Raw genomic sequence first — 26,990 nt, forward strand, 5'->3', positions numbered from 1 at the left:
ATAATTGCAACATGTTCCCCTTTCCCCTTCTCTTCAAAGTAAACGATACTCAATCATTTTTATTGCCAGAGCTGTCGATGTAATGGATGTGGATGAAGATATCGACGGGGAGCGTGCTGAGAATGAAGAAGATCCGCAACAAAATGTTGACAGAAATGATGAAGATGGTGATCAAAACGATGAAGGAAGCTTCAGCCTCATATGCAAACCGATCCTGCTCCTCAATGGGATCATGAAGATATATGGAATCAGCTTATGTTTCCCAGACTTGATGAGGTATAGGATTGAATTTGGATTTGATAGGAACATTGGCTGCTAATATATTCGATTTTTCAATGTATTCAAGGTCTTTTCGCATTCAAACACTGAAACGATCCCTCAACATGTTGCTGTAAGCGCTGACATATACACACTTGGAATGACTCGCGGAGGCTCGCAAGAGCTATGCGAGAAAGTAATAGCTAAGGTCAACAAGTATAATAAGGGATCGACAGCCGCATCTCGTAAGCTGCTACCGAGCAGTTAGCGCCCTTCGGGATTTTTTATCCGATCAAGCCAAAGTCGTATCCAGTGTGTCAAAATGGGTGTATGTTGCTGTCCGATTCATGTTCTCTTGTTCGATGCCCATATTGCCTGCGTAATTTTTGCTATCCAGACAACAAGCCTAAGCAAACAATCGAGTATCTCCTTGCGTGATCAGCTCGAACTAGTTGTTAGGGATGATGAAGCACGTGATCTTTTGAAATATGGGCAACATTATTCGGCGAATGACGATGGCATCATGTACGATATTTGATTCTCCTTTTTCATGAAAGAGATCAAGAAGACGCATTTGTTTGATGGTGATATCAACTTGAGCTTGATGCTTTTCACAGATGACTTCCAGCCGTTCAAACGCAGCAGCCACTCTATGATGCTCGTTCGTGATAATTTTGGATTTACCACCTGAAGTCCGATATCATCAAAAGAACATGTTGCAAATATGCGTTACTCCTGGTCCCAGGACTGTCGATGCAATTAGCTTTTTGGAACCAGTTCTCGAGGAGTTGGAATCAATCGCCACTGACGGCTTTCATGTTCAAGTTGGCAGTAGCATGTTACGCGTCAAGGCACACTTGTTGTGCGGCGACATGCCAGCAGCTTCAAAAATGGCAGGGCTTATAGTCATACTGGATATCACGGATGCCGTTTTTGTTACATTAAAGGTACTCCATTGTTAATGGCGAAGTCATACCGAAGGTATATTAACATATATGGGTATTGACAGGAAAACACAATGGCAGTGCAGTGATATTTCCTCCTGAACAGGTGGAATCTGATATGAGAGAATCCAATATGTTTAAAGCTTTACGTTCTTCTATTGGTCAACGTCGCCCCAGTCCATTCGCAACGCTTCCTAGCTTCCATGGCTACACATTTTTCCCGATGGATATTATGCATTTGTTAGGACACGGCATTGCTCATCAGCTATGGAATATGATGCAAGGAACTTACGGCAAAAACAACAATCCATTGTATTTAAGTCCGGCTACCCGTAACACCATCAGCCAACAATTGATTGCTTCAAGCCAAACAACACCATCATCGTTCTCAGGCTCTTGTGGAGATATCAAAAACAAATCGGGATACTTTCGTGCGGTGGATTGGATACACTTTGCCCGCTTCTTATTGCCTACGGTGCTGCTTGGAGTATGTGTCAGACCCAGAGGCTGTAAAAGCTTTATATCACCTGGTCAATATCTTTGAGATTGCATTTAGTCGGATGACCAAGCCAAAAGATGTCAAGTTGTTGAAAAATCTGCTAAAGGTTAGTAAGAAATATGACAATCCTGAATGTTTAACTAAAAACAACACTTGTTTTATTTACAGGGTGGACAACGTTTCTCAAATCAAGGCATTCTGACAAACCTCTCTGACTCAGTGTTTACAATGAATGAACATTTCGTTACATTTGCATCGTGTTCTCCGCCACCTTGGTCCATTACCAGTTTATGCAGCATTTGCTATGGAACGTGCTATTGGTGAGATCAAGGGTCACATAAACTCAAAAAGCCCAGGAAAAATGCCAGCAATGTGTTGGTTGATTTGGCAGCAGCTCGTTATCGAGAAAAAAGAATGCAAGGAAACAACGATGATAGTGAAGAAGGTCGAGCCCAGAAGAGATTTATTACCACCACCAGCAGCGATGTGGGCAGCCCTGATTGTGGGGGCCTTGTATTCGATGGATCAATTTGAGTACAAATCTGGCTCAAAGTTGGCTATTCGTGATTACTGGAGATGGTGTCGTGGTGCACAGCATTTGACCATTCCTAATTGTGATATACAGCAAGCATCGCGAATGTGGAGAATGGGCAATTATGATATACCGTTGGTGTTCACCAGTGCGCTAAGGAATGAAAGACGGCCTTTGTCAGATGCATTATACCTGTTGATGTTGATAAATCAAATGATCCAGCTAAAGTACAAGTACAATCAAGAGCATACATCGGCCAAAGTTAAATTTTTACTGCAACATATATACGATGATGAAGAGGTATTGCTCGCTTTGGTGGAGGTATGCAGTACGGATGTAATTGATGGCGTACCATGGCCTTATGGAACGAACAAACGCAAAGCATTGAAGGCCGCTTACCATTGTCTTGTATTGTTTCAGACGTGGGGGTATCGCGGGCAAGCAGTGGCCGACATTTTTCTTCTGGTCAAGCAGCAATGACAAAGGCTGAAGATTTTGCTGTAGATATAGACCACCCTCTGCAATATATATGATGATGCACACTACCGCTTTTAACAGACGTGAAGATCCCGATCAGCGGGATAAGTGAGCTTCTTTTGTCATTCCTTTCGGCTTGTTCTCATGTAAAAAGGCTGTCACAAAACCAAGCTTGTCCCAAGATTGTTCGCATATTCTAGACACCACCCATATTCCTTTAGCCTCCATGCAGATTCAGATTTCCCCAAGATTCCTTTCAGCTTGTTCTCATGTAAAAGGCTGTCACAAAACCAAGCTTGTCCCAAGATTGTTCGCATATTCTAGACACCACCCATATTCCTTTAGCCTCCATGCAGATTCAGATGTCCCCAAGATCCCTTTCATTCCATACAGCGGCCATACAACTCAAGATTCCACCCATTTTTAAGATTTATGCCATATGAAATAGATTCTGTCTAGAGCAACTACCCCCAGTGTAACATCACGCTTACAAACATAAAGGTGCCTGTATCTCCAAACTTTACAATGAAACGTGGGGTTTTTATTAGAGCAATGTGCTCGGCTTGGCCAACTGCACCTTGTGTGAAAGTTTTGCAATCAAGCTTGCCAATCCCAGATTTCGCAAATGTCGCCACCAGCTAAACTAGATCCGGGGGTCGACCTCTTCGACGACGACGACCAAAAAAATATTTTTGGGCTAGTTGCGACATTGAACGTGAAACTTTCACACAAGGTGCAGTTGGCCAAGCCGAGCGCATTGCTACAATAAAAACGTTTCATTGTAAAGAGTTTAGTTTTACTGTAAGCGTGATGTTATATGAAAGAGTGGTCTTTGTTCATTGTCAAGTAGGTGGACCCTGGCAGAGCAAAAGATGCAGAGGGTCGTGTTGTGTAACACAGCTACGTTTGCATGAATGAAAGGGTCAATGTATAATTACTTTATGGATCATCTAGGAACAGGCATGTATTGCTAGCTAACGGCCACTTTTATTCATTCATCATTGTTGCGAGATCCACTGCATGGGAACAGAAACGCCCCTGCTCTAGACATTCATTTCCATGATTAAAGTAGAGTTGATCCGAGCTGATTTGACTGAGCTGTGATCAAAAGAGAGATTACATCACTCTGGACATCAAACACGCTCGATGTAGCTCAACCGATGTAATCTTGTGTGAGCGTAACTCAACCAAATCAACTCGGATCAACCTACTTTAATCATGAAATGAATGTCTAGAGCAGGAGCATCGTCCACCTACAATAGAATGCACAAAAGTTGGGAATGCACAAAAGTGGCTTTAGCTGCCAATGTATGACATAAAGTGAGGGTTGCGTACCTTTCGCCATTTGTCCCTGAAGTCCTGACTTTTTAGCTGAGAGTTACCCAAAGAGGTCCTTCTGCATCTTTTGCTCTATTATAGTCACCACACTTTACATTAAACAAAGACCACTTCTCATATAGCATCACGCTTACAAACATAAAGGTGCCTGTATCTTTAAACTTTTACAATCAAACGTGGGATTTATTAGAGCAATGTGCTCGGCGGCCAACTGCACCTTGTGTGAAAGTTTCACGAATCAAGCGCCCGTCCCAGATTTCCGCCAATGTCGCTACCAATGCAAACTGGATCTAGGGGTCGACCTCTTGAAACTTTTTTCGACGACCAAAAAATATTTTTTGGGCTGTTTGCGACATTGAACGCGAAACTTGCACACAAGGTGCAGTTGGCCAAGCCGAGCACATTGCTCTAATAAAAATCCACGTTTGATTGTAAAGTTTAAGATACCACCTTATATATGAGTGGTCTTTGTTTAATGTAAAGTAGTATGACTGTGGGGCTTAAAGATGCAGAGGGATCGTGTTTGTGTAACTCAGCTCATTATGCATGATTGGAAAGGGCAATGAATGATGTTCAGTAACAGCCCGTTACTGGCAGCTAATAGCCACTTACTCCCATCTCCAGCTGTTGTCCATTCTATGACATGTGAACAATGCTCCTGGTGCAGACATTTTTTTCCATGATTCAGTTGTCTTGATCCGAGCTGATTTGATTGAGTTAAGGTCAAATCAAGAATACATCAATCCCTATACAGGATGGCGCTATCTATCTCAGCTGACGTGCTCTTTGTTTGACCGTAACTCAGTCAAATCAGCTCGGATCATGACAATCGAATAATGGAAATCAACGTCTGGAGCACGGGCATCATTCCCATGCAGTTGGATTTGCCAACAGTGTTGATTGGCAGGAAATGGTTGTTAGCTGGCAATACATTAGCTGGTGCTTATAGCGATAAATTGACATGCATTGACCATGTAGCCCTGATTTCTTTGCTCTGTTACAGAAGCAAGCCGGTCTGCATGTTTGGCTTTATTAGAGTTTAGCTACTTGACAATGAGTAAATTCCACTTTTCATACAACGTCACGTTTAAAGCCTGTAGTAAAAGCATAAAGGCGGTTGCATCTCTAAATTTTACCATCCCCCATGGGTGTCTTCAATAGAACCAAGTTGCTCAACGTGGCGCAAAGAACCTTGTGTAGAAGTTTCACTATCGAAGTGGCGACCCAGTATAATTGATGTAACTATGTATATAGCCTGCGAGCCAATAGCCCATTCCTCCCATTTACCTTTGTTGTCCAATCCATTACATATAACCGATTCCTCTGCTCCAGCCCAACATTTCCCTCATTCAACTTTCATGATTCAAGCTGATTTGGATGAGCTACGGTCAAACAAAGAATCATCATACAACATCCAAATCAATAGTTACTTCATAAACTGCCACTTGATGGCCCATTCCTCCCATTCATATTATTTGTTGCCCAATCTAATGCATGAGAACGATTGTCCTGCTCCAACCGATCATTCAACCTTCTTGGTCTGGGTGGATTTGTTTGAACAACGCTCAAACAAAGAAATACCATTCAACATCATCAGTTCAACCTATTTAATTTTACTTCTTCCATTATCAGCTTATAGTGTCTTCCTTCCATCCTTCCTTGTTATGGATAGATAACACGACAACATTGGTTTGCATCATATGAACATCATCGTTGTTAGGCACTTTATATAAGTACTTGACCGCTTTAAACACAAAATGATGAATTGAACAAGATTATTATACGTAGTCATTTTATTATGATGGACAAGGTATCCATGGCAATAAAATTCATGCTTGACAATGATCTGCGGTTGCAAAGTGACTTGTAGGACGGGATCTGGTTTTACTGGGAGCGCACACCTCTCACTTCTATCGCCTTTTTGTTCCCACTACATCCCACATCTGTTACCATGTCCAAGTTTTACGAGTTCAAACAGCAGGCAGAGAGTGCAATAAGCGAATGCGTTCGATCGATCGACGAGATACGACAAAGCAACGGCGGCAGCGAGATCCCTACCAGCACCTTTGTTGACTTGGCTAAACGACACATTGGCCCCATCAGCGGTTCCGATAATATGCTTGATATCACGATACCAGAAGGAAAAGCAGATTGGCGAAAGAGTGCTATTGAACTTGTGCTTCGACGCATGGTGCTTTCAGTGGTGGTAAATGCCCAAGACAATACAAGACGCTATCGTTTCGATCCAACATCTCATCGCGTGCTTCCTCTCCCCACACATACATACATACATACACCCATCGCGTAGGAAACTATCCCCGAATCAGCTCCCGATCGATTCCCAAAGTTGTTCAGCACGCTTGATCTTGTTCTTGCAGCAACCGAAGCAGGTAACGAACGTATTCTATTTGCTGGTTGAATAGCCGCTTTGCTTACTCGATCCACGATAGATTACCTTGAAGCTGTGGTTCCCTTAACTATGGTGGAAGAGCTATTGGACATTCATACAATCTCTGGATGTGAGAAGCTTTTTGATTATATCGAACGACGAAAACCAAGATTGATTGTGGCAAGTATTGGGAGCCAATGGTGATGGATGAGAATTCGACAGCCAACTAATTTCATTGTTTATCTCCAGAATATGGTGCCTGGTCGTGGTAAAGGTCTTGTCATGCTGCGCATGTGCAATGAAATGCTTCGACGACTCTCCAAGGAGAAAGATACAGTCTTTTGTGGACGCATCCTTATGTTCCTCGCCAATTCATTTCCTCTGCATGAACGTTCCGGTACGTGTGCTGTGCGTAGTTTTTCTATCTTTATCATTGAGTCTTACTTGGATCATGCTAGGTGTCAATCTTCGTGGTGATTTCAACACTGAACCAGTCCTTTACGACAAAGATGAGGATGTTGATGCTGACAGCACATTGACCGGTATGTAATGACCCATTTGCGCAAGGAGTGTATTAATCATGGATGCATCGTAGATGATCAAAAGACATTTTACAAACTATTCTGGTCCACACGCAAATACTTTTCGAACCCGCCTACTATATTCCATGACAATAATTTTGAGGAATTACAAAAGGTGAGATGATTCAATATTGCTAAAGGGTCTTTGCTAATAGGAAACATGTAGGGAGCAAATGCGATCCTTGACAAGTTCAAGCAAATCTCCAATTCAGAGCAGGCCGTGTCAGGCGAAGGAAATGCAACAGAGTCGAACAAGAGGAGGAGGAGTGAGGACGTCAACATGGTCGACAGGGATCAAGCTGAAGAGATGCTGAAGGAGATCAACCAACAATTTCAATTTCCACGATTACTTAGTAGCCGCAAATTGCTAGAGCTTGAAGTAAGTATAACTTTGTGAGGTGTCAAGTGATTTCCCCCATTGCTGACTCATTTCTAGATAGAAGATACACGATTCCGGCGCAATGTCATTGTTCAATTCTTGATTCTATTCCAATACCTGACGGGGTTCAAGTCATCAGAAAAGGAGCGAACACAAAAGCTACTCTCTGCCCGAGGTGCCACAAAGCAATCTCTTGTTCAGCCTGTATTTACTCTCGAAGGTGATCAAGTAAGTTTGTTGTTGTTGATTTCGTATTGTGGGCTCTAGTCCTAATGCCATATCATAGTTGCAATGGGTCAAGGATACCAAGCACGCCATGTTGGAGCTACTAGAGATGACAAAACCTCATGGTCAATTGTACACAGACATCGTATTAACGCTATTGCGACATGAACGCAACTGGGTACGTAGGGAAGGATGTGATGTCATGGGATTTTCACTAAGCTATGAGGATTATAGATCATATGGAAAGCCTCTGGATGTCCCGATTTTGAAAAGCCTCCGGTCGATACAAAGGTGTTGCAGGATATGTGGCAAAGGAAACGACCCCAAACCAAGGTAAGAGGAAGGAAGGGAATATGGATATGGGATCAACCATGCTGACTTGGCATTGTCATAGATGGCATTGGCTGCATATCGTTATCCCTATGGCAACTCCGAATTGACAAGCATGTTCAATACATCAAGAGAGAAATTAAGTGATCTGATGCAGTAAGTGATCGTCGAGCTCTTTTTTGGGGAAAAAAGGAAGGAAGGCTCAATGGCTTTTTCTCTATGATAGATCACGTCCCGCACCACCTAAACCTGTGGAAATCATCGACAGCACACTCGCGCGTTTGGAGAAGGAGACCAATTTATCAGACAATGAACGCTTCAGCATTGCCAATGGAGCACTCTTTCAGGCAACCCGTTTCATGCTCAAAGACAAAGCGCATTTGGTGACCAAGGTTTACACAGTCAAGAAGGATGTATATAAGGCGCTTAAGGAGGCAACCAACAAGGAAGGAAAGGTGGATGATGAAGCAACGAAAAAGACGCTGGACGTAGATGAAAAGACTGGAAAGCACGTTGATGCAGAAATCAAGGTTCTCAAGTTGACGCGGGATCTGCTGACTGGTACCGCCGCCAATAAAAGTGGTCAATAGACTAGTAACTACAATTGTACATAGAGCTCCTTTTGTTTTGTTTTTTTTTCTTTGATTATCTATTTGGATGAATAACAACAGCCAACTCAGCACTGAAACAAGAGTCATTAGCCCTTACTTTGTTTTATGTCAGCTTTGCAACTCTCTTTTCTTTTTTCTCATTACTTGGGTCAACCCGTATCTTGCTTTTGACTCTTGCCATGGACCAAGCGTCTTCAGCTGTGTCACAGTAAGTGCCAATCTTTTACTTTTACAACCACCGTCTTATTAATGCAACATGCAGAGAACCTCCAGCACAGAGTGGCAACAATAACAACCCTCCCGAGAGTAATGCAACTCCCACACCAACAATCTCTATTGAGGTATGTGTATGGGAAGGATACTCAACACAATGAAAATGCTTATTTTTCTTTGTTCCAACATGATAGCCCACAAGCAATGGAGGTGGTGAGCCGACATCAGCACAACCATCACCATCAGAGGTGCCATCCACTGTATCAGACCAAACCCCTGCACCAACTTCTTCAACGCCAGCAGTAGAATCATCCACCAATACAAGCCCGACACCTACCGGCAATACTGATTCCAATGCACCAGCTAGCACAACACAAAATCCATCACCATCACCAACCGGGAATAATGGTGGACAACCCACAATTGGACCATCGAATGGAGGTATGATAGGAATGGAAAAAAGGTGGTAAGAGATTGATGATGTTTATCGTTTTTATTGGTAGGTGGTGGTGGATCACATACGAACAAGGGAGCCATTGCGGGAGGTGTTGTTGGCGGGGTAGTTGGGGTTGCATTAATAGGTGAGCATTGACATTGGTATGTGCAACGTGACACGCATCAATGCTGATATGATTTTATATGAAAGCACTTGTACTGTTCCTTATATGGCGGCGACGACGACGATTGGGACAAGCTCCGAAGAATGCTGATGATTTCATGTCACAGCCTTATGATGATGATTGGCGACGACAAGATGGCGGAGGTGGTGGTAGAGGTGGATGGAATCAACAACAGCAAGGAAGATTAGGACCTACCGTGCAACAATTTCAACCACTTTACAGCACCAGCAATAATGATATTCCAGTAAACAAACCTAATGTGCCAATCTACAAGCCTGATGATCCTTCAAGAACGACCCATAATGCACGTCGGCCTTATCCCCCTTCACCTATAGCTCCCGATGATGATCCACAACAACAAGCAGTAGGAGAAGGAACATCATCAGCCAATCCCAACAACAATAGCAGTACGAGTGCGGCTGCAGGATCAGCTGCAACTGAACCAGACAAACCAGATGAAAGACATGATGCAGCAGCATCACCCATATAGACTACTCTTTTTATCAACATGACAACAACAAAAGGCTCAGCCCAACACACACACATGATCACATCCATAGCATTGCTTGCTCTTCTTTCTTTCTTTCCAATGTCTTTATTAAAACAAACACCCGTATTCAATAGCAAGGACTCGGTTGCAACTTTGGTACTTGTCTCTGTGGAAGCTATACTCTTGTCGATTCTCGAAGGATTGGTTGTCATGAATCACCTTGCATTGGTCAGCAATTGCAACATGGATCGCAAGGGGCAGGGTATACTATACGTAGTACACATGGCTTGCTTTGCTCATTGTATTGAACCTTTTCACGTAGGTGTTAGTGAATCGGATTTGATCTACCACTCGCTCTTCATTGTTGCACAGGTGTTTCAAGTCGTCTTGTGTGTTGATGCCTTGCATAGTCGAAATACAGGTAGCATTGTCTCTTTGTATGTTATCCACATCCTTGTTAACAACTATGTTTAGCTCAACTCTGTACGCTCTTGGTATTCGGGTTGCTTGTCATAGGTATGGGATAGGCGATATCAAATTGGAAACATTGATTGCGTTGTTGATGCTCCTTTATCAGTGTAGGGATCACCCTCTTATCTTTTTCTTTCGACTATGATTGACAACATTGTTGATGATGTAACAACAGCTATGGTGGTATCCAGCTTCAACAGCACATGATCCTCGAAAACGTTGGATGGTATGTATTATTTAAAAAAAAGTGATTTGTAATGACCAATCTTAACCAAGCTTGCTTGTACATGTAGTGGTTCGGAAGAGCTCTGGGCACCCACGGATCCTCGATGGTCGGATACGATTCAAGGACAACAAGAAGCGATCACCTATTATCGAAGCAAGATGCGGCCATTGGAATACAGCATTATTGGTCTCATCCCTGCTTTCTTTTTGATGTTGACATTTTTCGCTTGGCGTTTACGAAAGGAATTTGCATGGGACAATTACAGGGCATTTTCAGCCGATATCCGGTATGTATGTATGCTCTTCTACATGCCATACGGATAATTGTATTCATGCACGTCATTCATGTATGGTGTAGCATTCGCCATGCATTGATCATCACAAGTCTTTTGTTGACACTGCTCAAGCTTGATTTCTTTTTCATCTTTTCGTTTGCTGCACAATTGATTCCTTCTCAAAAGCTTCACTATGATGAGACGGTGAGTGAAACGGTGCTTGTTTTCGTTCTCGGTGCTTTGGGTCTCAGTCTCGCCATCTTGGCTGTGTATCGCGAAAGCATTCATTGGATGATGGCCTTTATCCTTTGCGGTGTATTTGCGATTGGCTACATGGTATACCGTCTTGTCAGCATCTCACTATCTCGGGACCCTGTGGATGATCCTTACGAGTTTACACGAAGGTTTCTCATCTTTACTGTCGCCAGCGCCATTGTATTGATTTCGTTGACCGTCTTGGTGGCCACTCGCTGCTTGTGGATTTACAAAAAAGGGATCTACGTGTACGCCAATCGAAAACATGTTGCCTGGCAACAAAGAGTCAACATCAACCAAGATTTGGATATCATTGAGCCTGACGACGACGAGGAGAATCAGCCTTTAGATACTACCTTGTTGCATGAGACTAGAAAATGAGATCTTCAAATACACTTCCTTCTATCGTTACGTTGTATGTACCAAATTAGGCAACGATCTTTGTTGAAGGGTCATGTGCCCGACATGTGTGTGTGGTGTCACTTCCGTTGAAGGTTCCTTTTACGTAGGTTTGCAAGGCATTATAGGTTTACTAGTGTGTCTTCTTTGTTGTTGTTGATATTGTTTATTGTGGTCTTGCTTGTAAAAAGGTCTATGTATCCTTGCACCATTATTATGGAGAATGTGGGTGTTAGAGAATATGGCAGTTTGTACCAAAACGAGCAAGTCTATCTCGAAAGGGATGTGTGTCACTTGCCATTCCGCTTGTGTTAATGAGGAGGCTCGTGGTGATGACAGCTACAGAGACTGATAGGCTTGCGTTCCATCTATTCTCTGCACAACCTGATTGGTGATCCACAGCCTTCATCACATTTTCAATATGATAGGTTCTCACGACGAATTTTCCACATTTATGTGTACTTTGGAGAGCGCGATAATACATGGGCTGCTGTTGTTGGATATTAGGTGATCAAATGGTACCACACAGAATGACTCAAACATCATGTCGGTCCTATTGAATGGATGAGATTTTTACAAGGAGATGATCAAACACGAATGTTTCGAATACCATGTGGTGGTGGGAGCTACATACATCACAAGGAGCAGCTGCTTGCTTGCATCATACCTGTAACACCTTGTAGTAGCTCCTTTATAAAATGCGTCTGATCATGCAATAGGCCATGGAATGGGCCATTTTGAACATGGCAAATGGTATCTGCATATGCGTGATCATCAATTGGAGAGAGCAAAACAAAGCGAGCGGTTGCGTGATTGGGAATTGGGGTGGATATCTCAAGAGAAACGCTCAATCTAAGGCGGTAAAATCAGAACGACTCATAGCCCTTTCAGCCAATCATTAACCACATTATGCGATCGGATGTTCAATGGAAGCCCTTGCCTGCCTTAAATACCAAATGGGTAGTTCTCCTTCTCTTTCCTTCCAAAAGTCAACGTACCCACCCAATACACTGAAAAAGATAACGCCATCATCCCTGTCAAGTCATTCCATGGTTTCATTATTATACGATATTAAAGATTGGAAACATCAGCAAACAATACCCCACAGCATCATGATACCCTCTGCAAACAACACTACTACTACGAGTCGCTGGTCATTATTACATCAACAGCAGCAACAACAACAACAGCAACAGCAGCCCAACACGTCAATGGATGATGCAACATTGGCAAGTCCCATCTCCATAAGCTACGATTCAGAAAGCTATATTTCATTATCAGATGACGAGGAAAGCGATGATGAAATGTTATTATTACCACTAAGCAGCAGCTCCTCATTAACTAAATGTGACGATAATGGGTGTGGCGGTTCATTACGTTTCTATGGTCAACGACTTGGTGGAGCTGGTGCCATCCAAAAAAGACGTACTAGCCGTAATGCAAGGTTACAAGAAGCGCACCGGTTTGAAATGTTGAAGCGTCGGTTATGTGAGCTTGAGACACGTAATCAACGTTTAAAGGTGAAAGAGATGACGTTGGAAGAGCAAAGGGATGCTGTAGCTGCCAAGGAATACGAGGATCGTCAACGTGTACTCCAGCTTGAAGAGCAACTTAAGGCTTTGAAGGAATCATTACTAACATGCGCATACACGGATAAATGATTGTTCTCTTTCAACCCCACATGTCAGTTTACCTGGTCGCTTTTTTTAGTTGTAAAGTTGATCTCTTTGTCACTCACTCACTCTCTTTTTACCCCGTTCAAAGTTCTCCGTTCATCCTATTTCGTCTCATTTCGCTCGTTTTCCTCCTCTTATTTGATCCCTCACATCGGCACATACGCGCTCTCACTCACATGTATTCATACAATTATATTCGCTCTCATTCCCCCGTATTGATCCCGTCGCCCCCTTTCCACGTTTTTCACTGCCAATGAAGTTTGGGTATAATTACCAGCATATTCAGGAACTCATGCACCCGTGTTTGATGCAAGTGTGTGCGTGCATGTATGTATGGGTGTGAGTGTGTATGTATTTTCCCTTTTCTCTTTATATGAAAGACGCAGGTACCAATCTTATACCGGTATGAAACGACTTTTAGCCAACAACGATAAGGAAAGCTCTCTATCATCACATTGCAATAAGAAGCAACCCAGCAGCAACATCACCATCACTGCTACAACAACCATCGGAAGCAACTCCGCAAAAGTGTCTCGTTATCATGCAGCAAATGTTGTTGATGCGCCCGCACCTTGTTCCTTTCCTTCTTCCTTTCCTTGCTGCTCATCAACTTCGCCATTGCCAATGTCGACGGCATCTCATTGTTGGAGCTCTGCTGAAAGCTTGACCAACACCCACACCTCCTCATTCGTCGACACCAACCCAGACTACAGCGCTCTACGAAAAGCATTCACCAAGTAGGAAAACACCGGCCGAATAGCACAAAGTCCCGTTCATATTCTAACATCCTCATCCAGGTTCCAAAACAAACCCAAACAACGGCATACAATCCTTAAGCAGCATGTTATACCTTGGCTTCAGAAATCAGATACATCATCATCATCATCATCATCATCACCATCGTGGTCAACAGGAACAGGGGAAAAAAGAGGAGGTCATCCTATCAAGTCAAGCATGACTTCCACCACCAACGACACTGCTGCGATGGATCAACAAAGCAACAATAACAACAACAACAACAAAATGTTTGCCAACAATCAGGGGTTTTGGAGTCAAAAGGCAAATGTGATCATTAGTGGGGCACAGCAACACTTGGCAAAAGAGCATCGGGATGACGTGTCAACTGGAAGAATCATGCTTTTGAGATGGTAATTTGGCCTTTATTAATCTATTGAGTAATCTCATACTTTTATTGTATGTGTAGGTGGCGCGTATTGATGAACAATATTCCTCATGTCCCACATACTGAACGACCCATTTACTTGGAATGTATCATTGATATCATGGCAAGGTAAAATCATCCTCCTCTCCCCAACCCAGAGATATGGCTACCACCACCACCACTACTACTACTGCTGCTGATCCATCAGCCTCTTTTTCCTTCCTCCCCCCTTATCATCTCTCCCCCATTCTATGGCTTTACCACCCACATTACGCGTGGCACAAGATCACATCACACTCACACTCATCCTACTTTTCTCTTTCTTTCTTACATATCAGATACGAATTCAGTGAATATGGTAAATCAAACATTTACTTGCATTAGCCTTGTTACGTATGTTGGGGTTGCTTATCAACAAAAATGCAGACAAGACGACCGCCAATGATTACAATCTATGGTGCAGCAGCAACAACAACAACAACAGCAACAATCATCATCATCATGGATCTGGAGGAGGAGGAGGAGGAAGTGCAACAGCAGCCTATGAGGAATACCGACACTTGTTAATTGGCACGCTTCGATATGCTATCAGCAAACTCAATCAAAAAGCCATCTATGCTAATATGGTTGCTTTTTCATCCAAAGTGCTCGGTACGTGTCTTTTCCTCCCCCCTTTTTTGTACACTTTTCTATATTGAGATTTCTTTTTGTGTATCCATGCGCTGAAACAAAATGACGGTCCGACTGACATGCATTATTTTTCTTTATTAGCCATGTGCTTTTTCAAGATCCCGTGCGTTGCTGCAATATTACTACAAGCACTACGTGTCAAACCACAAACGATTAGAAGAGTGCGTTCAGAAATGGGCCATTCAATGGATGAGTAAGTTTTTAAATGCATCCTTTTCTTTCTTTCTTCTCCCTATGCTACAAGATGAACCCCCTTGTCTCATTTCATTTTTATAGATGCACGATGCATATGCGAGAAAGCTTATTACCCGTGTTTGGTTGTCATTTGCATGCGCTAATGACTGCAGACCCGCGATGCTACACAAATGTGATTCAAAAAAGCTGCAGCTGCAAAGATCCTCCCGTGCCACTCTCCGGAAACTGGATCCGAAGGTAAAGAAAGAAAGAATGAATGAGCTTGCTCATCAACATCATGAGATTTTAACGTTTTCATTAGGTGGCAGAGTGATGACAGTGATCTCTTTTTCTTTTTCTATCGTCACTATCATGCAACCCTTGGCTCAATGCTTGTACGTGCGTACCCCTCCGTTTCAACGCAGGAGTTGCATCGACGCAACATGTTCCTAGCATCATCACCAGGCTATATTTACTTTGCTGCCTACTTTTCAGATAAAGTCAACTCGTTATTAAAGCGACAATTGCACCAAGTCACCACTGTACTTCATCAACAATGCCCTTCATCATCAACCACCACCTTAGCAACCGGTATGCAGGTACAACAGCAGCAACAACAACAACAACCATCTACATCAATGTGGAACCCAACTACAACAGCAGCAGTGGAAAATGAACGATTGGCTAATCCTATCATGTCGACAATGGATATAACACGAAACGATCTACAACAACAACAACCATCCGTTGCCATGGCAGCAGGCCAACAACAGCAGCAACAACAACAACAACAACAACAAATGGCGGTTGGAGGCAAGCCACGTGCATTGGAAATGGCCACGCGCAAGTATGCAGAATGCATGGTGTGGTGTGCAACACGTTCCCATGGGGTGTTTCATGATATGCTGAATGTGTGGATACGATCCATCATCAAACGTGTCAGCCTTACTGCTACAGAGGCCGTCTTTTGTAAGTGATGATACCGTATTATTATCCTCAACATGGATCACTCATCTTATTTTAAAGGTCTTTTGGATTTTATGGATATAGTATTGGCTGGCTTGGATAAGTAAGTGCATGCATACATAGGATCATGTTATAAGGCATAGGCTGATGATAGGTACATACATACATCATGTAGAACAAAGCCATGCAAAGAGAAAAGCACAACGTCATCATCATCACCAGTCGACGTACCCTTTATTCTGCACACGATTCACATTTTATTGGCCAAATCCGATCACACAGTCAATCTTTTGCGTGCATTGTCATTTGTTTACAGTCATTTCGCGTTCCTCACTTCACGAGCCGTATTACTCGACATGCTGTGCAACCGTATTTTGTTGGAGCCTTATATTTTTGAAAAGTTGCTATTACATTGGAGCCGCAACGTGCGTCACTTTTTCTGGCGATGTCTGTTTTGGCGAGTTGGGAGGGTTTGGTCACATCGAGAAATCAAATGGCCAGATACACAAAGGGGAAAGGAGACTTGTGATGGACTTTCATGCTTCCAATCATGGTGTGACGACAAAACAGGTACGTATCGAATATCGATTGCTGCATACAATAATAATAAGTTCTCTAACATGCTACGTACCATAATAATAGAACCAATCCCTTGCTACGAAGCGCTGATGGAGTGTATCCAAGGACACGAAAACAAGGCCTATAAACGATGTGCGCTGTACGTGTTCATCCTTTGATGTTGGCCACAATGACTCATTTATTTATTTTAGGGAGGTACACATCTTGCTGGAATCCATGTTGGCGTCATTATTGGAGCAACACAACAATGATGTGGTTCACCCAGAGAGTTGTCAACTTGATCCTTATCCAATGCCACGCTTTACAAGCATGTTGACACGACTTGTCACCGAATCAGCGACAACAACAGCAGCAGCAACAAGGAGATCAGTGCGCAACCATCTCATTGCACCACAACCTTCACAAAGCATGACCATGCCAACGAAGAACACCAAAGCTGACACCAACGGCAACAACAGCAGTAGTAATAAGACGAGAGGACAACGACAACGAGGTTCATCTATTTTGAGACGTACGCTCTTTCCACGCATTAACAATAACACACGTGACGGCAACAGTACTCGTCTTTTCCCCTTTTTGAGTACATCAGACGACAAAAAGACAAAGCATCATCAACAACCACCACCCCCTATCAAAGTAGTTGACGGCAGAAACAGCAGCAGCGTTGATGAGTGGATCTCATCCGCAAATGATGCATTATCATCATCACCATGCATTGAAGTATATACAGTTTCATCTTATCATTCGGCATCCTCTGAAGATGGTAGTACTACTACTACCACTACTACGGCTAATACGACTGGCAACAACAACAACAGCACTGCCACCATCACATTATCCAATGCATCTACACCATCCATTGTTTCAGAACCTTCCGTTTCATCATCATCATCATCTTCACTCTCTTGCTCATCCTCCTCTTCTTCTTCCAAAAGCAGTAGTATTCAACAATGTTCTTCGGACGTGACACCATCATCTTCATCCCCATCCAGCAAACTCCTCTTGCCGTTATCGTCACCTCCACAACAGCGATTATCCATTCTCGAGGCACTTGGATCATCATCACCCAACAATAGTAGTAACACGACGCATCATCATCATCACCAGCAACAAAATTTACTCTTGGACCGGCTTTCGGTAGCACGCCAATGGAAGTATTCTTCACGACATCATGTTTACGCATCCAAAAGCATTGCCGAAATGAATGGAGTCATGGAAGAGTATACTGCATGGAAGAAATCACGCTCGGTGACACATGACGAGAAGAAACTCGTGTCCTATGCACCCAATCTCTGTCTCGATTGGCCAAAGAGCTGGAACATGCCATAGAATGATCATGTTATAAAGAAAAGAGTTTTATTTTGTCAATATGAAGAAGCGTGTCAATGGATGATACTAGAGTATGTACAGGGTAAGCTAATGCAGGTACAGGTGACGGTGGTGGGTGATGTTGCATGATCCCAGATTTCTCACGCACCCATCATCCATCATCCGAGTAACTGGGAAAAATGATCATTATCTACCATCTCGAGAGTAATTGTGTTCCATTTCATTGATAAAATTTTTTCCATCCGAATGCATTGAGATAATAGGTGATCAGGCGATAAGCCCAGTATGTAGAGAAGTGTGATGCGAGTATGTGAGAGAGCCAATGGGTGAGTGTAACCCCACAGTGTGGGAAAGATGGGGGAGAATAAAATAGCCTGCCATTGTCGTCCTGAGCATGAACCTTTTGTTGTTTCTCCACACGACACCTTTTTGTAATGAACGACACCATTGCCAATGCTTCCATTCAAGAGCTTTCCTCGTGGGAATTCGCTCAAAAGCTCGATGCTCAAGATCCATTAGCCAAGTTCCGTGACGAATTTGCCATTCCTCCTCGCCGTTCAGTGTCGGGTAGTCATCCCGTAGTTGGTATGTTTATCTCACTATTTATCATTCCTCTTTATTGACATGGGGGTTAATAGAATCCGATGCCGATCTCGATAAACCATGCACTTACCTCTGTGGCAACTCCCTTGGTCTTATGCCAAAACGATCACGTGAATTGGTGATGCAAGAATTCGATGTATGGGCTGATCGGTACGTTGAATATGATGATTTGCATGCAACAACAAGAAAGACTCATACGATTAAAGTGGTGTGGTGGGTCATTGGGATCATCCTGGTCATGGTGGATGGGCCGTCATTGATGAACCTCTCAAGGAACCTTTGGGCCGTCTTGTTGGTGAGTATTACCTTGTCAACAACAACAACAACAATGGACGCTGATGATGATGAGTATCAGGTGCCAAGCCAAGTGAAGTTACCCCAATGAATACCTTGACGGCAAACCTACATGCAATGATGGCGTCGTTTTATAAGCCAACCAAAGACCGATTCAAGATCCTCATCGAAGCAAAGGCTTTCCCATCCGATCATGCAAGTATACACAAATCACTTTTGTATGGTTTGATCGTATTATTAACATGGAGATGATCTTGATTTAGTATGCCGTGAGCTCCCAACTTAGATTGCATGGCTTTGATCCTGAAGAGGCTTTGATTGCATTGGCACCTCGTCAAGGCGAGAGCACCCTACGCACTGAGGACATCATTCAAACGATTCGTAACGACCATCAAATTGCCTTGGTCATGTTTAGCGGCATCCAATATTACACGGGACAATTGTTTGAAATTGAAAAGATTACACGCGTTGGCCATGAAGAGGTAAGGTGCACGGACTCCGATAACGAGACAAAACGAAAGCTTAACCTTAAAATGAATAATAGGGTTGCGTTGTTGGTTGGGATTTGGCCCATGCAGTAGGCAATGCTCCTTTGCAACTTCACGATTGGGATGTCGATTTTGCTTGTTGGTGCTCATACAAATACTTGAATTCGGGTGCTGGTGGTATTGCTGGTTTATTCGTGCATGAAAAATACGCCAATGATGCTAGACCAAGGCAAGTACAACTATTATTATGGATGTAAAAAGCTGACCCTTTTCCTTTCCTCTCCAATAGACTTGCTGGATGGTGGGGTAATGATAAGGCAACCCGATTCGAAATGAAGCCAGGTATGAAAGACCTTTCTTTCTTTGTTTACATTCACGCTCGCTCACACATACATGTAGAGTTCAATCCTTCTCCTGGTGCTTCCGGTTATCAAATGAGTAATCCCAGTATCTTGGCAACAGCTTCATTACTCGGATCGCTTCAAGTGTTTGATGCTGCTGGATTTTCTGCTTTACGTTCAAAGTCGGTATCATTGACTGGGTATTTGGAACGGTTATTGGATACGGTATTGGAAGCCCATCAAAAGGCTGGCCATTTCAGCATCCTCACGCCACGTGATCCCGAACACCGTGGTTGTCAATTATCGCTCGACTTTCCTCAACGAATGATGGATATCTTTGCTCAATTGGAGGCTCGTGGTGTCATTTGTGATGAGCGCAAACCCACCGTGATCCGAATTGCTCCCGTGCCTCTTTACAACACCTACACAGATGCACTACGTGCTGTGCTTTACCTCAAAGACATTCTCGATTCCTTTTTCCCTCTCTCACAATAGACCACTGTACAATACAATTCATTATTAAAAATGATGGGGGTTTATTTATCAAGTAACTAGCTTATCAAAGGATGGATGGAATCCCCACTGTATTAATAGTAGACGGGCTTGTCAGCATGTCCTTTTCATCCTCTTCAAGGTCTATATAAAGTCTTACATTTGCATGCTTGATTCATATCCCAATCATCGATTTCCAAGTGAGAGAGAGAGAGAAAAAAAAATGGAGTGAGTCAAGTTCATTTTCAATGCAGAGTGAATGTGTGAATGTGTGAACGTATGTACAAAGGGGGAATGGCGATCAGGAGGAGAAGCGTCAATGAGGAGAGCGTCGATCACTAGGAAGAGCTCATAAGGATATCAGCAAGATGTTTGAACCCTTTCTCACCACCTGCTACCCACACCAACAGGCCTGAACCAATCATGGAAGTGATCACAACATTGCTGTTAGCTGGATCCTCCTTCTTTTCATTGTCGGCAGTGGCACTGGATGTAGTTGTTGTTGTTGTTGTAGTGGTGGAAGGAGTAGTAGTAGTAGACGAATCAGATTTCAAGGCATCCACAAGTTCCTGTTCCACTTGATCATTCAAGGGTTGTTCTTGAGGTTGTTGCTTTGGAGTATCCTGTGTGTCGATAAAATCCAATACGTTGGGCTCAATGTCCGTAGGTGCAAATGTGTCATTTCCAAGCATGTGGCGTCGAGATCGTTGACTGGTAGCCTTTTGTTCGAATGCACGGACCCAATGTTGATTGATATCTTCTGGCATAGGTTCATTGTTGTCCAGGGCAACTGCTGGTGCAGGTGGGGTAGGATGAAGAGGTGCATCAGCAGTAGCAGTTGCTTGAGAGATGGCAGAGGATGAACGAACATTGGAAGGTGCTGAAGAAAAGATGTTGGATCGTTTGGGTTTTTGTCGAAGATGAGAATGACCCAACTTTAGTTCAAATGCTTCCACCCAATTGCCAGCTTCCATTTCTTGATTGGCGGTGTTCTTCTTTTTGTGTTCTTGTTCCTCATCAATGACATCAGAAGAAGCTTCCATGCTATCCTCAAAGGTGGGACGCGACCCTGGCTCCGATTTTTCAGCTTGACTACGTTGCGTAGCAATCACATCTTGAACGCGACGCTCGATAGGATCATCCATTTCCCATGAAGCCGTATTGCTGCTGCTCTGTTGCAAGAGTCTCTGCACAATTTCAAGTTTGGTACCACCCGTCGAAAGCTCATGTTCACGTGCAAGGTCTTCAAGTTGGCTTTTGCGAAGGCGCATGAGGCTCGTCTTGTTCCAATGAGCCGGGTCAATGGTGCGTCGACAAGCCGATTGGTGCAACATGCGTCCACATGGAGGTCTTGTTGTCAAGGGAACTCGAGTGAGTGTACGTATAGCGTTGAACATTTGTCAAAAGTTATGTGTGTGGGGAAAAAGGAAGAAAATAAATTGCTTTGAGAGCAGAGGGGTTTTTGATGGGATTCATTGTTCAAGCCACACACACACACATGTACACATCCATAAATCTCTCTCATAAAAACCTCCTCCACATAATAATGCTCCTCTTGTATTGCCTTGGCAACCATCATGCTACCCATTGTTCCTATGGATACACACCACCCCCCAATCCCAATGAAATAATGGTACCGTTTAGTGTACTCTATTGAAATGATATCAAAATGAACCCCAGGGAGAAGGAGTGTAATTTCATTGGTCAAGTATGATTGTCATTGTTTATTGGTTCCACGGATATACACCTATCAATGAACATGCATTATGCATTGTGTGCCTTGCACCTTACCTTTCTTGGCCCTGAAACGTGGCTAATTGTGTCCATATTGTTTGTCGTCGCCATCTTTTCACTCCCAAAACATCCTCTTTTTTCGAATTGAATGGTATCATTATCATTGCGTATATATGTAGTAGTAGTAGGGTGATCATCCTCATGTTAGAGAGGGATGTTGACGATCACCGAGTATCCCAAATGATTACGTAACACGTCCGAGATAAGAACCCTTGCAGAAAGAAACATATGGAGGTGCGTTGCATGATATGAAATGGGCTGCGGCTATCGAAAATGCATCACGTTTGCTTGGTGCCTTGCAGATTTTCCTTTTTTAACTAATACATCACCCAACGAAAAGCCGATGGTGGATAATAACCACTATCTAAGCGTCATAATCTCTCGTGGTGGATAAAGTCCTTTCTAGATGTTACCGATTACTGAAGACTTTGATGTTGCTTTCTATGGGGACGGGGAGAGCAATTCACTGATAAAGCCCACTCATCATTACAAAATCGGAGGTGACACCTTGCCTTATCTTGATCTGAAATTCATTCACTCGCCATAAAGATTATGCAAATGAGATCATTGTGAGACATACAACGTGCTGACGATCCGATAGGCATTATGCACTTTACATGTAGTGAATCAGTGAATTCTCAAACGCATCTTGCGCCTAACGTGAGAAGGCGGGAGGTGGTAAATCGGCTATAGAAGCATACCATTTGAGAGCACGTTAACAACGTCGACTATAGTTGAATAGATTTTCGCTCCCTTTTCGCTTGCTTTTAGCCATCTTTCTTGCTTGGTTTTCGACATCTTTTGGCATAGTCATGGGCCGCTTTCTCGTTCGGTTATAGTCGTATTCACCTTCGATTTTTTGATAACCCCATTCCCTATGGTGAGTATGTGCTAGTCGATCAACCAAGAAACGGAGCAAGTCTTCAAGCTGTTAGATACATCTTCTACATGAATGACCCAGAGACTCGGAGCTCGCTTATAGCGTATTTGATCCACGATAAATCTCTTTTGGCAGTTATCATCAGTGACCTAATGATGTTGTTGAAATACATAACCAAACAAGGCGGTAATAGCCTGAGAAGCTGGAAATTTATACTAGGTAATCAACACTCTCATGAAAATAGCCCACGTTTTTATTCATCAAGGGTTGTCTCTATGCTATCTACATGTGTCGGGTGGGGAAGTGGTATGAGCTTGCCTTTGAGTGGCATAACAAGGTCACGTGGCTGACTTTTCTTTCTTGTCGCCCTCCTTCTCCTCAGCACTTTTTGCAATTGTCAACTTTTCCAGTAACCACTCACATGGCCACCATCACTTCCGGCAAAGACGCTTTTGATTCGATATCCGAGGTACATTGAAACTCGTCGCATGACGCCATTGACTTCAACTCACCCATTTCTCAGGGCTGTTTCCTTGTCCTGCCTCAATCACGACGTTCCAATGCTTCCTCCTCTTTGAATGCTGGTCAAAAGCGCAAACGCAGTACTCGAAAAGGTCTTTTGATAACGGCGATTGCATTCAACATCGTTTAGCTAACGAACAGCCTATTATCAGCTACAGCGACGAGTGCCAGTCAACGTGCAAATACCAGCGTCCTTGAAAATGATGGTTTTCAACCGTTGTTCAGTGGTGATGAGCCTTCAGCATGCGTATCGATGCGACACAAGTTTTTCCAAGCCGAGTGGAAAAGGATGAATGATCTTATCAATGTATGTACAATCGCATACATGTTTTGGGCAGTGGGGCTCACACACTATGCTTATAGGACATCTTGCTGGATACGAATAGCGCTGTCATCAATTCGATTGCTGATTTTGTCAACCACTCTGCTCAGGAACAAGGGTAAGTAAAAGGATGATGATGAATGATTATGGCAGGAGTAGTTGATCTAATCATTTCTTTTAGTCTTATTGCATTACCTTTTCATGAAATTCCAACGGCTTTGGTGTTTGCTGGTAAGAAAGGATTGAGTTGACGAGGATTCGTTTTACAGTGGAGTGACTTTTTTGGTAGGTATCAACACACCGGATCATGAAACCCAATTTGAGCAAATTGTGAGCCATTTACGACGAGACAATCATTACGTGGCCTTGCTTCAGTCAAAGGATTGTGGAAACATCAGGAACATGACCAAGACGATGATCGAGCAGTTCCTTTCAGAGACGATGGTGAATGATGATCAACAAGAATTGACGGATGAGGTAAATGCGAGCTATACGCTATATATGCATGCATCGATATTGACAACCATATATAGCCTATGTTTCAATTTGGCGGTAGTGGTCATAGTGGCGCAAAATCGGCCAAGAGATCCAAGCTTCCACCTTACGATTTCCAAATCCTTGAAGGATGGTATCGCCATGCAAGCCGCAACAAACAATCCAACTTGGTGGTGGTGCTACAAGACATTGAGACATTCGAAGCACAAGTGCTACAGGATTTTATTTCTATTTGCAGGTAAGCATTGCGGTGTGTGTATGTATATATATATACATGCGTACTTACTTTTATGAATTAGCGAGTATCGACGACGACTGCCTATTGTTTTCATTATGGGCATTGCCACCTCAAGTGAGATTTTGCACCAATCCTTGACCAAGGCATCTATCAGTCTTTTGCGTGTGGAGAAGTTTTGGTTGGAACAAAGTGAAGTTTGGCTCAATCGTGTGCTTGAAACGGTAAGAATTTGGAAAGCATTTTCATGTGAAAAAAAGCTGATAAGGATATGCACTAGCTGTTCATTGAGCGATCGGATACTCTCAAATTCGGCCCTCGTCCCTTCCGGTTTCTGGTGGATCATTTCTATCTGTATGATTTTTCAATGGGCAAGGTGACCGCTAGTTTAAAGGTAAACAAGGGGGGGGGAAGGAAGCGAATCGGAATGTATGTGTGTATTCATGATGATGGGTTGTAAATAGTATGCCTTGATGCATCATTTTTATGCAAATCCATTGTCGATCCTGCTGCCACTCCTGGGATATGATGCTCAACGATTGCAAAGTACGCTTACCGAATGGCACGAGGAAGGCATCCTTTGTATACATCATGCTACCTTTTTACGTATGCTTCCATCATTCCGGATGCATGTGAATGCACTCGCCGATCAAGATCCACATGAAGCACTCTGTCTCCTGGATGATGATGCATATTTGATGACCAAAGCATTGCCGCAATTCGTTCTAGGCCTTCAGCGATATCAACATCATTTTCGATATGGCATTGAATTGATCCGTATACTTCATCAACAATTTCCCGACATTACGGGTCTCAGGAAACCGAAGAGGGAGTTATTACGTATGGCCCTTGAATCCGATACAGCAGCATTGGGTGAAGCTATCCGATTGCCGGCTGATCTTTTGAGAAAATGTGAAGGGGACAAGTTGAGGCGTTTCTTGCAGCAGCTGCATGCGGTAACAATGCAATTCAGCCACGAGGAAGAAGAACAACAAGAAGAAGAACAAGGAGGGCAAGGAGAAGATAACAACAACAACAACATGACACTCTTGGAAGATTGGATGGAACGTTTGCAACAAACTTTGGATGCTGAAACCACCAAAGCTCAGGAGGCGAAGATGAAGAAGCGGGAGAAAAAGTTGGATGCCATGGTGACGGATACAACACGGCACACTGTGACAGCCAAAAAGGTGCAAGATGAATCAGTAAAGTACCTCAAGAAAACGGGTACTGACAAGACAAAGATTGCAATGGAAGTGGCAGACTGGATCAGCCGAACCTTAAAGTAAGAGCTTGAAGCGGGTTGGGGGTTGAGAATTGGATATGGTTTATTGGCCGCAGTGGCTAACAAGGAGGTAATGTTTTTATAGCAAGTGCCTTATGCAATCGATTACCACTGTGCCAATGTACGAGTTGGCTTATTACACCAATGTCAGGCTGCACGAAAAGTCATTTTCAGCACAACCACGAGCATCCGTTCAAACCGGTCTTGGACAAGCACATCACTACCTGAATTGCAGCTGCTGTACACGCCCAGAGCACATCATGCCTTCCGAACACGACACCTGCATCTTGTACAAGTTATATCTCGAGTGTGGTCGAATGATCAATCTTTACGATTGGTTTGTTGCTTTCGGATGCATTCTAGAACGAGAAAAACGATCCGAACGATTGGATGAAAAAGAAGTCCAGTAAGTCATTGGGTCTCCTTTCAAGCATGTGATCCCACCATTTTGACCACTTTATCTTTTAATAGAGCACGCTTTGTACGATCCGTTGCAGAACTTCAGTTTCTAGGATTTATCAAATCGACTCAACGAAAGACGGATCATGTTCAACGTCTCACGTGGTCCAATATCTAAAGTCGTCAACAGCATCATCGTACATCTTGACTGCATCCTGTTTCATCATCATCATTCTCATCATCATCATCATTGTCATCTTATGCATCACCATCATCATCATCATCATCCATTATTGTCGTCGTTACCTCTGTTACCCTCCCTCCCTCTCCTCTCCCCCCAATTGTATCCGAAGCAACTGCCGATCCTGCAACCATCTATTCTCTACACCTGGTCCAAACAACAAAAAAAGAAGATACCTATCTTTGGATGCATCATAAATGTCAACATTGGATCGAATTGGAATGCTTATTCAGTTTCGTGATGAATGGGATCAATCGAATTTTGGATGGGAAACATGAACGCACAGGCAGTATAGCGCGCGGGCCCATGAGATTTTATATTCCCCGCCTTTGAAAAGGGGTAAAAATATGCGACAAGGTGGCACAGATCCAGTTTTAGTCTCTCTTTTTCTTTACCTGTTGGTTGTATGTAAATCACTCTTTCAGTAACAAGATCCATTGACAATCACACTAAATGCATGGTGTTCGGGATATGATAAACAAAGGACACGGGTTTCTTTAGCCGAGTACAAC

The 26,990-nt window shown here is 43.2% G+C and overlaps 11 protein-coding genes across 11 annotated transcripts; 10 read left to right on the forward strand and 1 right to left on the reverse strand.

The window, feature by feature from the left end:
• Positions 1-971: 971 nt before the first annotated feature.
• Positions 972-1,291, forward strand: O0I10_000955 (uncharacterized protein; the record flags this gene model as incomplete). Its single annotated transcript, XM_058481054.1, has 2 exons — positions 972-1,205; positions 1,268-1,291. 2 exons carry the CDS (start codon positions 972-974, stop codon positions 1,289-1,291), a joined length of 258 nt encoding a protein of 85 aa, XP_058348618.1.
• Positions 1,292-1,320: 29 nt separating this feature from the next.
• O0I10_000956 (uncharacterized protein) lies at positions 1,321-1,916 on the forward strand (the record flags this gene model as incomplete). Its single annotated transcript, XM_058481055.1, has 3 exons — positions 1,321-1,689; positions 1,759-1,807; positions 1,870-1,916. The coding sequence occupies 3 exons, from the start codon at positions 1,321-1,323 to the stop codon at positions 1,914-1,916; spliced, it is 465 nt and encodes a 154-aa protein (XP_058348619.1).
• Positions 1,917-2,062: 146 nt separating this feature from the next.
• On the forward strand, positions 2,063-2,713 carry O0I10_000957 (uncharacterized protein; the record flags this gene model as incomplete). The annotated part of the gene is made up of 1 exon (XM_058481056.1): positions 2,063-2,713. The coding sequence occupies one exon, from the start codon at positions 2,063-2,065 to the stop codon at positions 2,711-2,713; it is 651 nt and encodes a 216-aa protein (XP_058348620.1).
• Positions 2,714-5,999: 3,286 nt separating this feature from the next.
• O0I10_000958 (uncharacterized protein) lies at positions 6,000-8,542 on the forward strand (the record flags this gene model as incomplete). The annotated part of the gene is made up of 12 exons (XM_058481057.1): positions 6,000-6,254; positions 6,357-6,438; positions 6,499-6,617; positions 6,687-6,834; positions 6,896-6,979; positions 7,033-7,133; positions 7,185-7,397; positions 7,455-7,625; positions 7,684-7,800; positions 7,857-7,955; positions 8,017-8,108; positions 8,179-8,542. 12 exons carry the CDS (start codon positions 6,000-6,002, stop codon positions 8,540-8,542), a joined length of 1,845 nt encoding a protein of 614 aa, XP_058348621.1.
• Positions 8,543-8,742: 200 nt separating this feature from the next.
• O0I10_000959 (uncharacterized protein) lies at positions 8,743-9,886 on the forward strand (the record flags this gene model as incomplete). Its single annotated transcript, XM_058481058.1, has 5 exons — positions 8,743-8,771; positions 8,826-8,904; positions 8,971-9,217; positions 9,280-9,357; positions 9,423-9,886. 5 exons carry the CDS (start codon positions 8,743-8,745, stop codon positions 9,884-9,886), a joined length of 897 nt encoding a protein of 298 aa, XP_058348622.1.
• A 99-nt stretch (positions 9,887-9,985) lies between these two features.
• O0I10_000960 (uncharacterized protein) lies at positions 9,986-11,493 on the forward strand (the record flags this gene model as incomplete). The annotated part of the gene is made up of 6 exons (XM_058481059.1): positions 9,986-10,148; positions 10,209-10,307; positions 10,361-10,388; positions 10,533-10,583; positions 10,651-10,869; positions 10,941-11,493. 6 exons carry the CDS (start codon positions 9,986-9,988, stop codon positions 11,491-11,493), a joined length of 1,113 nt encoding a protein of 370 aa, XP_058348623.1.
• A 927-nt stretch (positions 11,494-12,420) lies between these two features.
• Positions 12,421-13,172, forward strand: O0I10_000961 (uncharacterized protein; the record flags this gene model as incomplete). The annotated part of the gene is made up of 2 exons (XM_058481060.1): positions 12,421-12,471; positions 12,531-13,172. 2 exons carry the CDS (start codon positions 12,421-12,423, stop codon positions 13,170-13,172), a joined length of 693 nt encoding a protein of 230 aa, XP_058348624.1.
• Positions 13,173-13,811: 639 nt separating this feature from the next.
• On the forward strand, positions 13,812-18,087 carry O0I10_000962 (uncharacterized protein; the record flags this gene model as incomplete). The annotated part of the gene is made up of 12 exons (XM_058481061.1): positions 13,812-13,924; positions 13,985-14,335; positions 14,392-14,478; positions 14,688-14,707; positions 14,776-15,000; positions 15,121-15,232; positions 15,316-15,471; positions 15,536-16,182; positions 16,240-16,282; positions 16,355-16,749; positions 16,822-16,897; positions 16,950-18,087. The coding sequence occupies 12 exons, from the start codon at positions 13,812-13,814 to the stop codon at positions 18,085-18,087; spliced, it is 3,363 nt and encodes a 1,120-aa protein (XP_058348625.1).
• Positions 18,088-18,521: 434 nt separating this feature from the next.
• Positions 18,522-20,308, forward strand: O0I10_000963 (kynureninase; the record flags this gene model as incomplete). The annotated part of the gene is made up of 8 exons (XM_058481062.1): positions 18,522-18,672; positions 18,726-18,840; positions 18,897-18,985; positions 19,046-19,179; positions 19,248-19,466; positions 19,529-19,701; positions 19,762-19,814; positions 19,872-20,308. 8 exons carry the CDS (start codon positions 18,522-18,524, stop codon positions 20,306-20,308), a joined length of 1,371 nt encoding a protein of 456 aa, XP_058348626.1.
• Positions 20,309-20,643: 335 nt separating this feature from the next.
• Positions 20,644-21,702, reverse strand: O0I10_000964 (uncharacterized protein; the record flags this gene model as incomplete). The annotated part of the gene is made up of 1 exon (XM_058481063.1): positions 20,644-21,702. One exon carries the CDS (start codon positions 21,700-21,702, stop codon positions 20,644-20,646), a length of 1,059 nt encoding a protein of 352 aa, XP_058348627.1.
• Positions 21,703-23,400: 1,698 nt separating this feature from the next.
• On the forward strand, positions 23,401-26,415 carry O0I10_000965 (uncharacterized protein; the record flags this gene model as incomplete). The annotated part of the gene is made up of 12 exons (XM_058481064.1): positions 23,401-23,448; positions 23,503-23,593; positions 23,654-23,808; positions 23,865-23,941; positions 24,005-24,054; positions 24,113-24,300; positions 24,357-24,556; positions 24,618-24,777; positions 24,834-24,947; positions 25,018-25,838; positions 25,924-26,244; positions 26,310-26,415. 12 exons carry the CDS (start codon positions 23,401-23,403, stop codon positions 26,413-26,415), a joined length of 2,331 nt encoding a protein of 776 aa, XP_058348628.1.
• Between the last annotated feature and the right edge of the window lie 575 nt (positions 26,416-26,990).

The sequence above is a fragment of the Lichtheimia ornata genome (genome assembly GCF_029851405.1).
Source record: "Lichtheimia ornata isolate CBS 291.66 chromosome Unknown scaffold00002, whole genome shotgun sequence".
NCBI lineage: Eukaryota > Fungi > Mucoromycota > Mucoromycetes > Mucorales > Lichtheimiaceae > Lichtheimia > Lichtheimia ornata.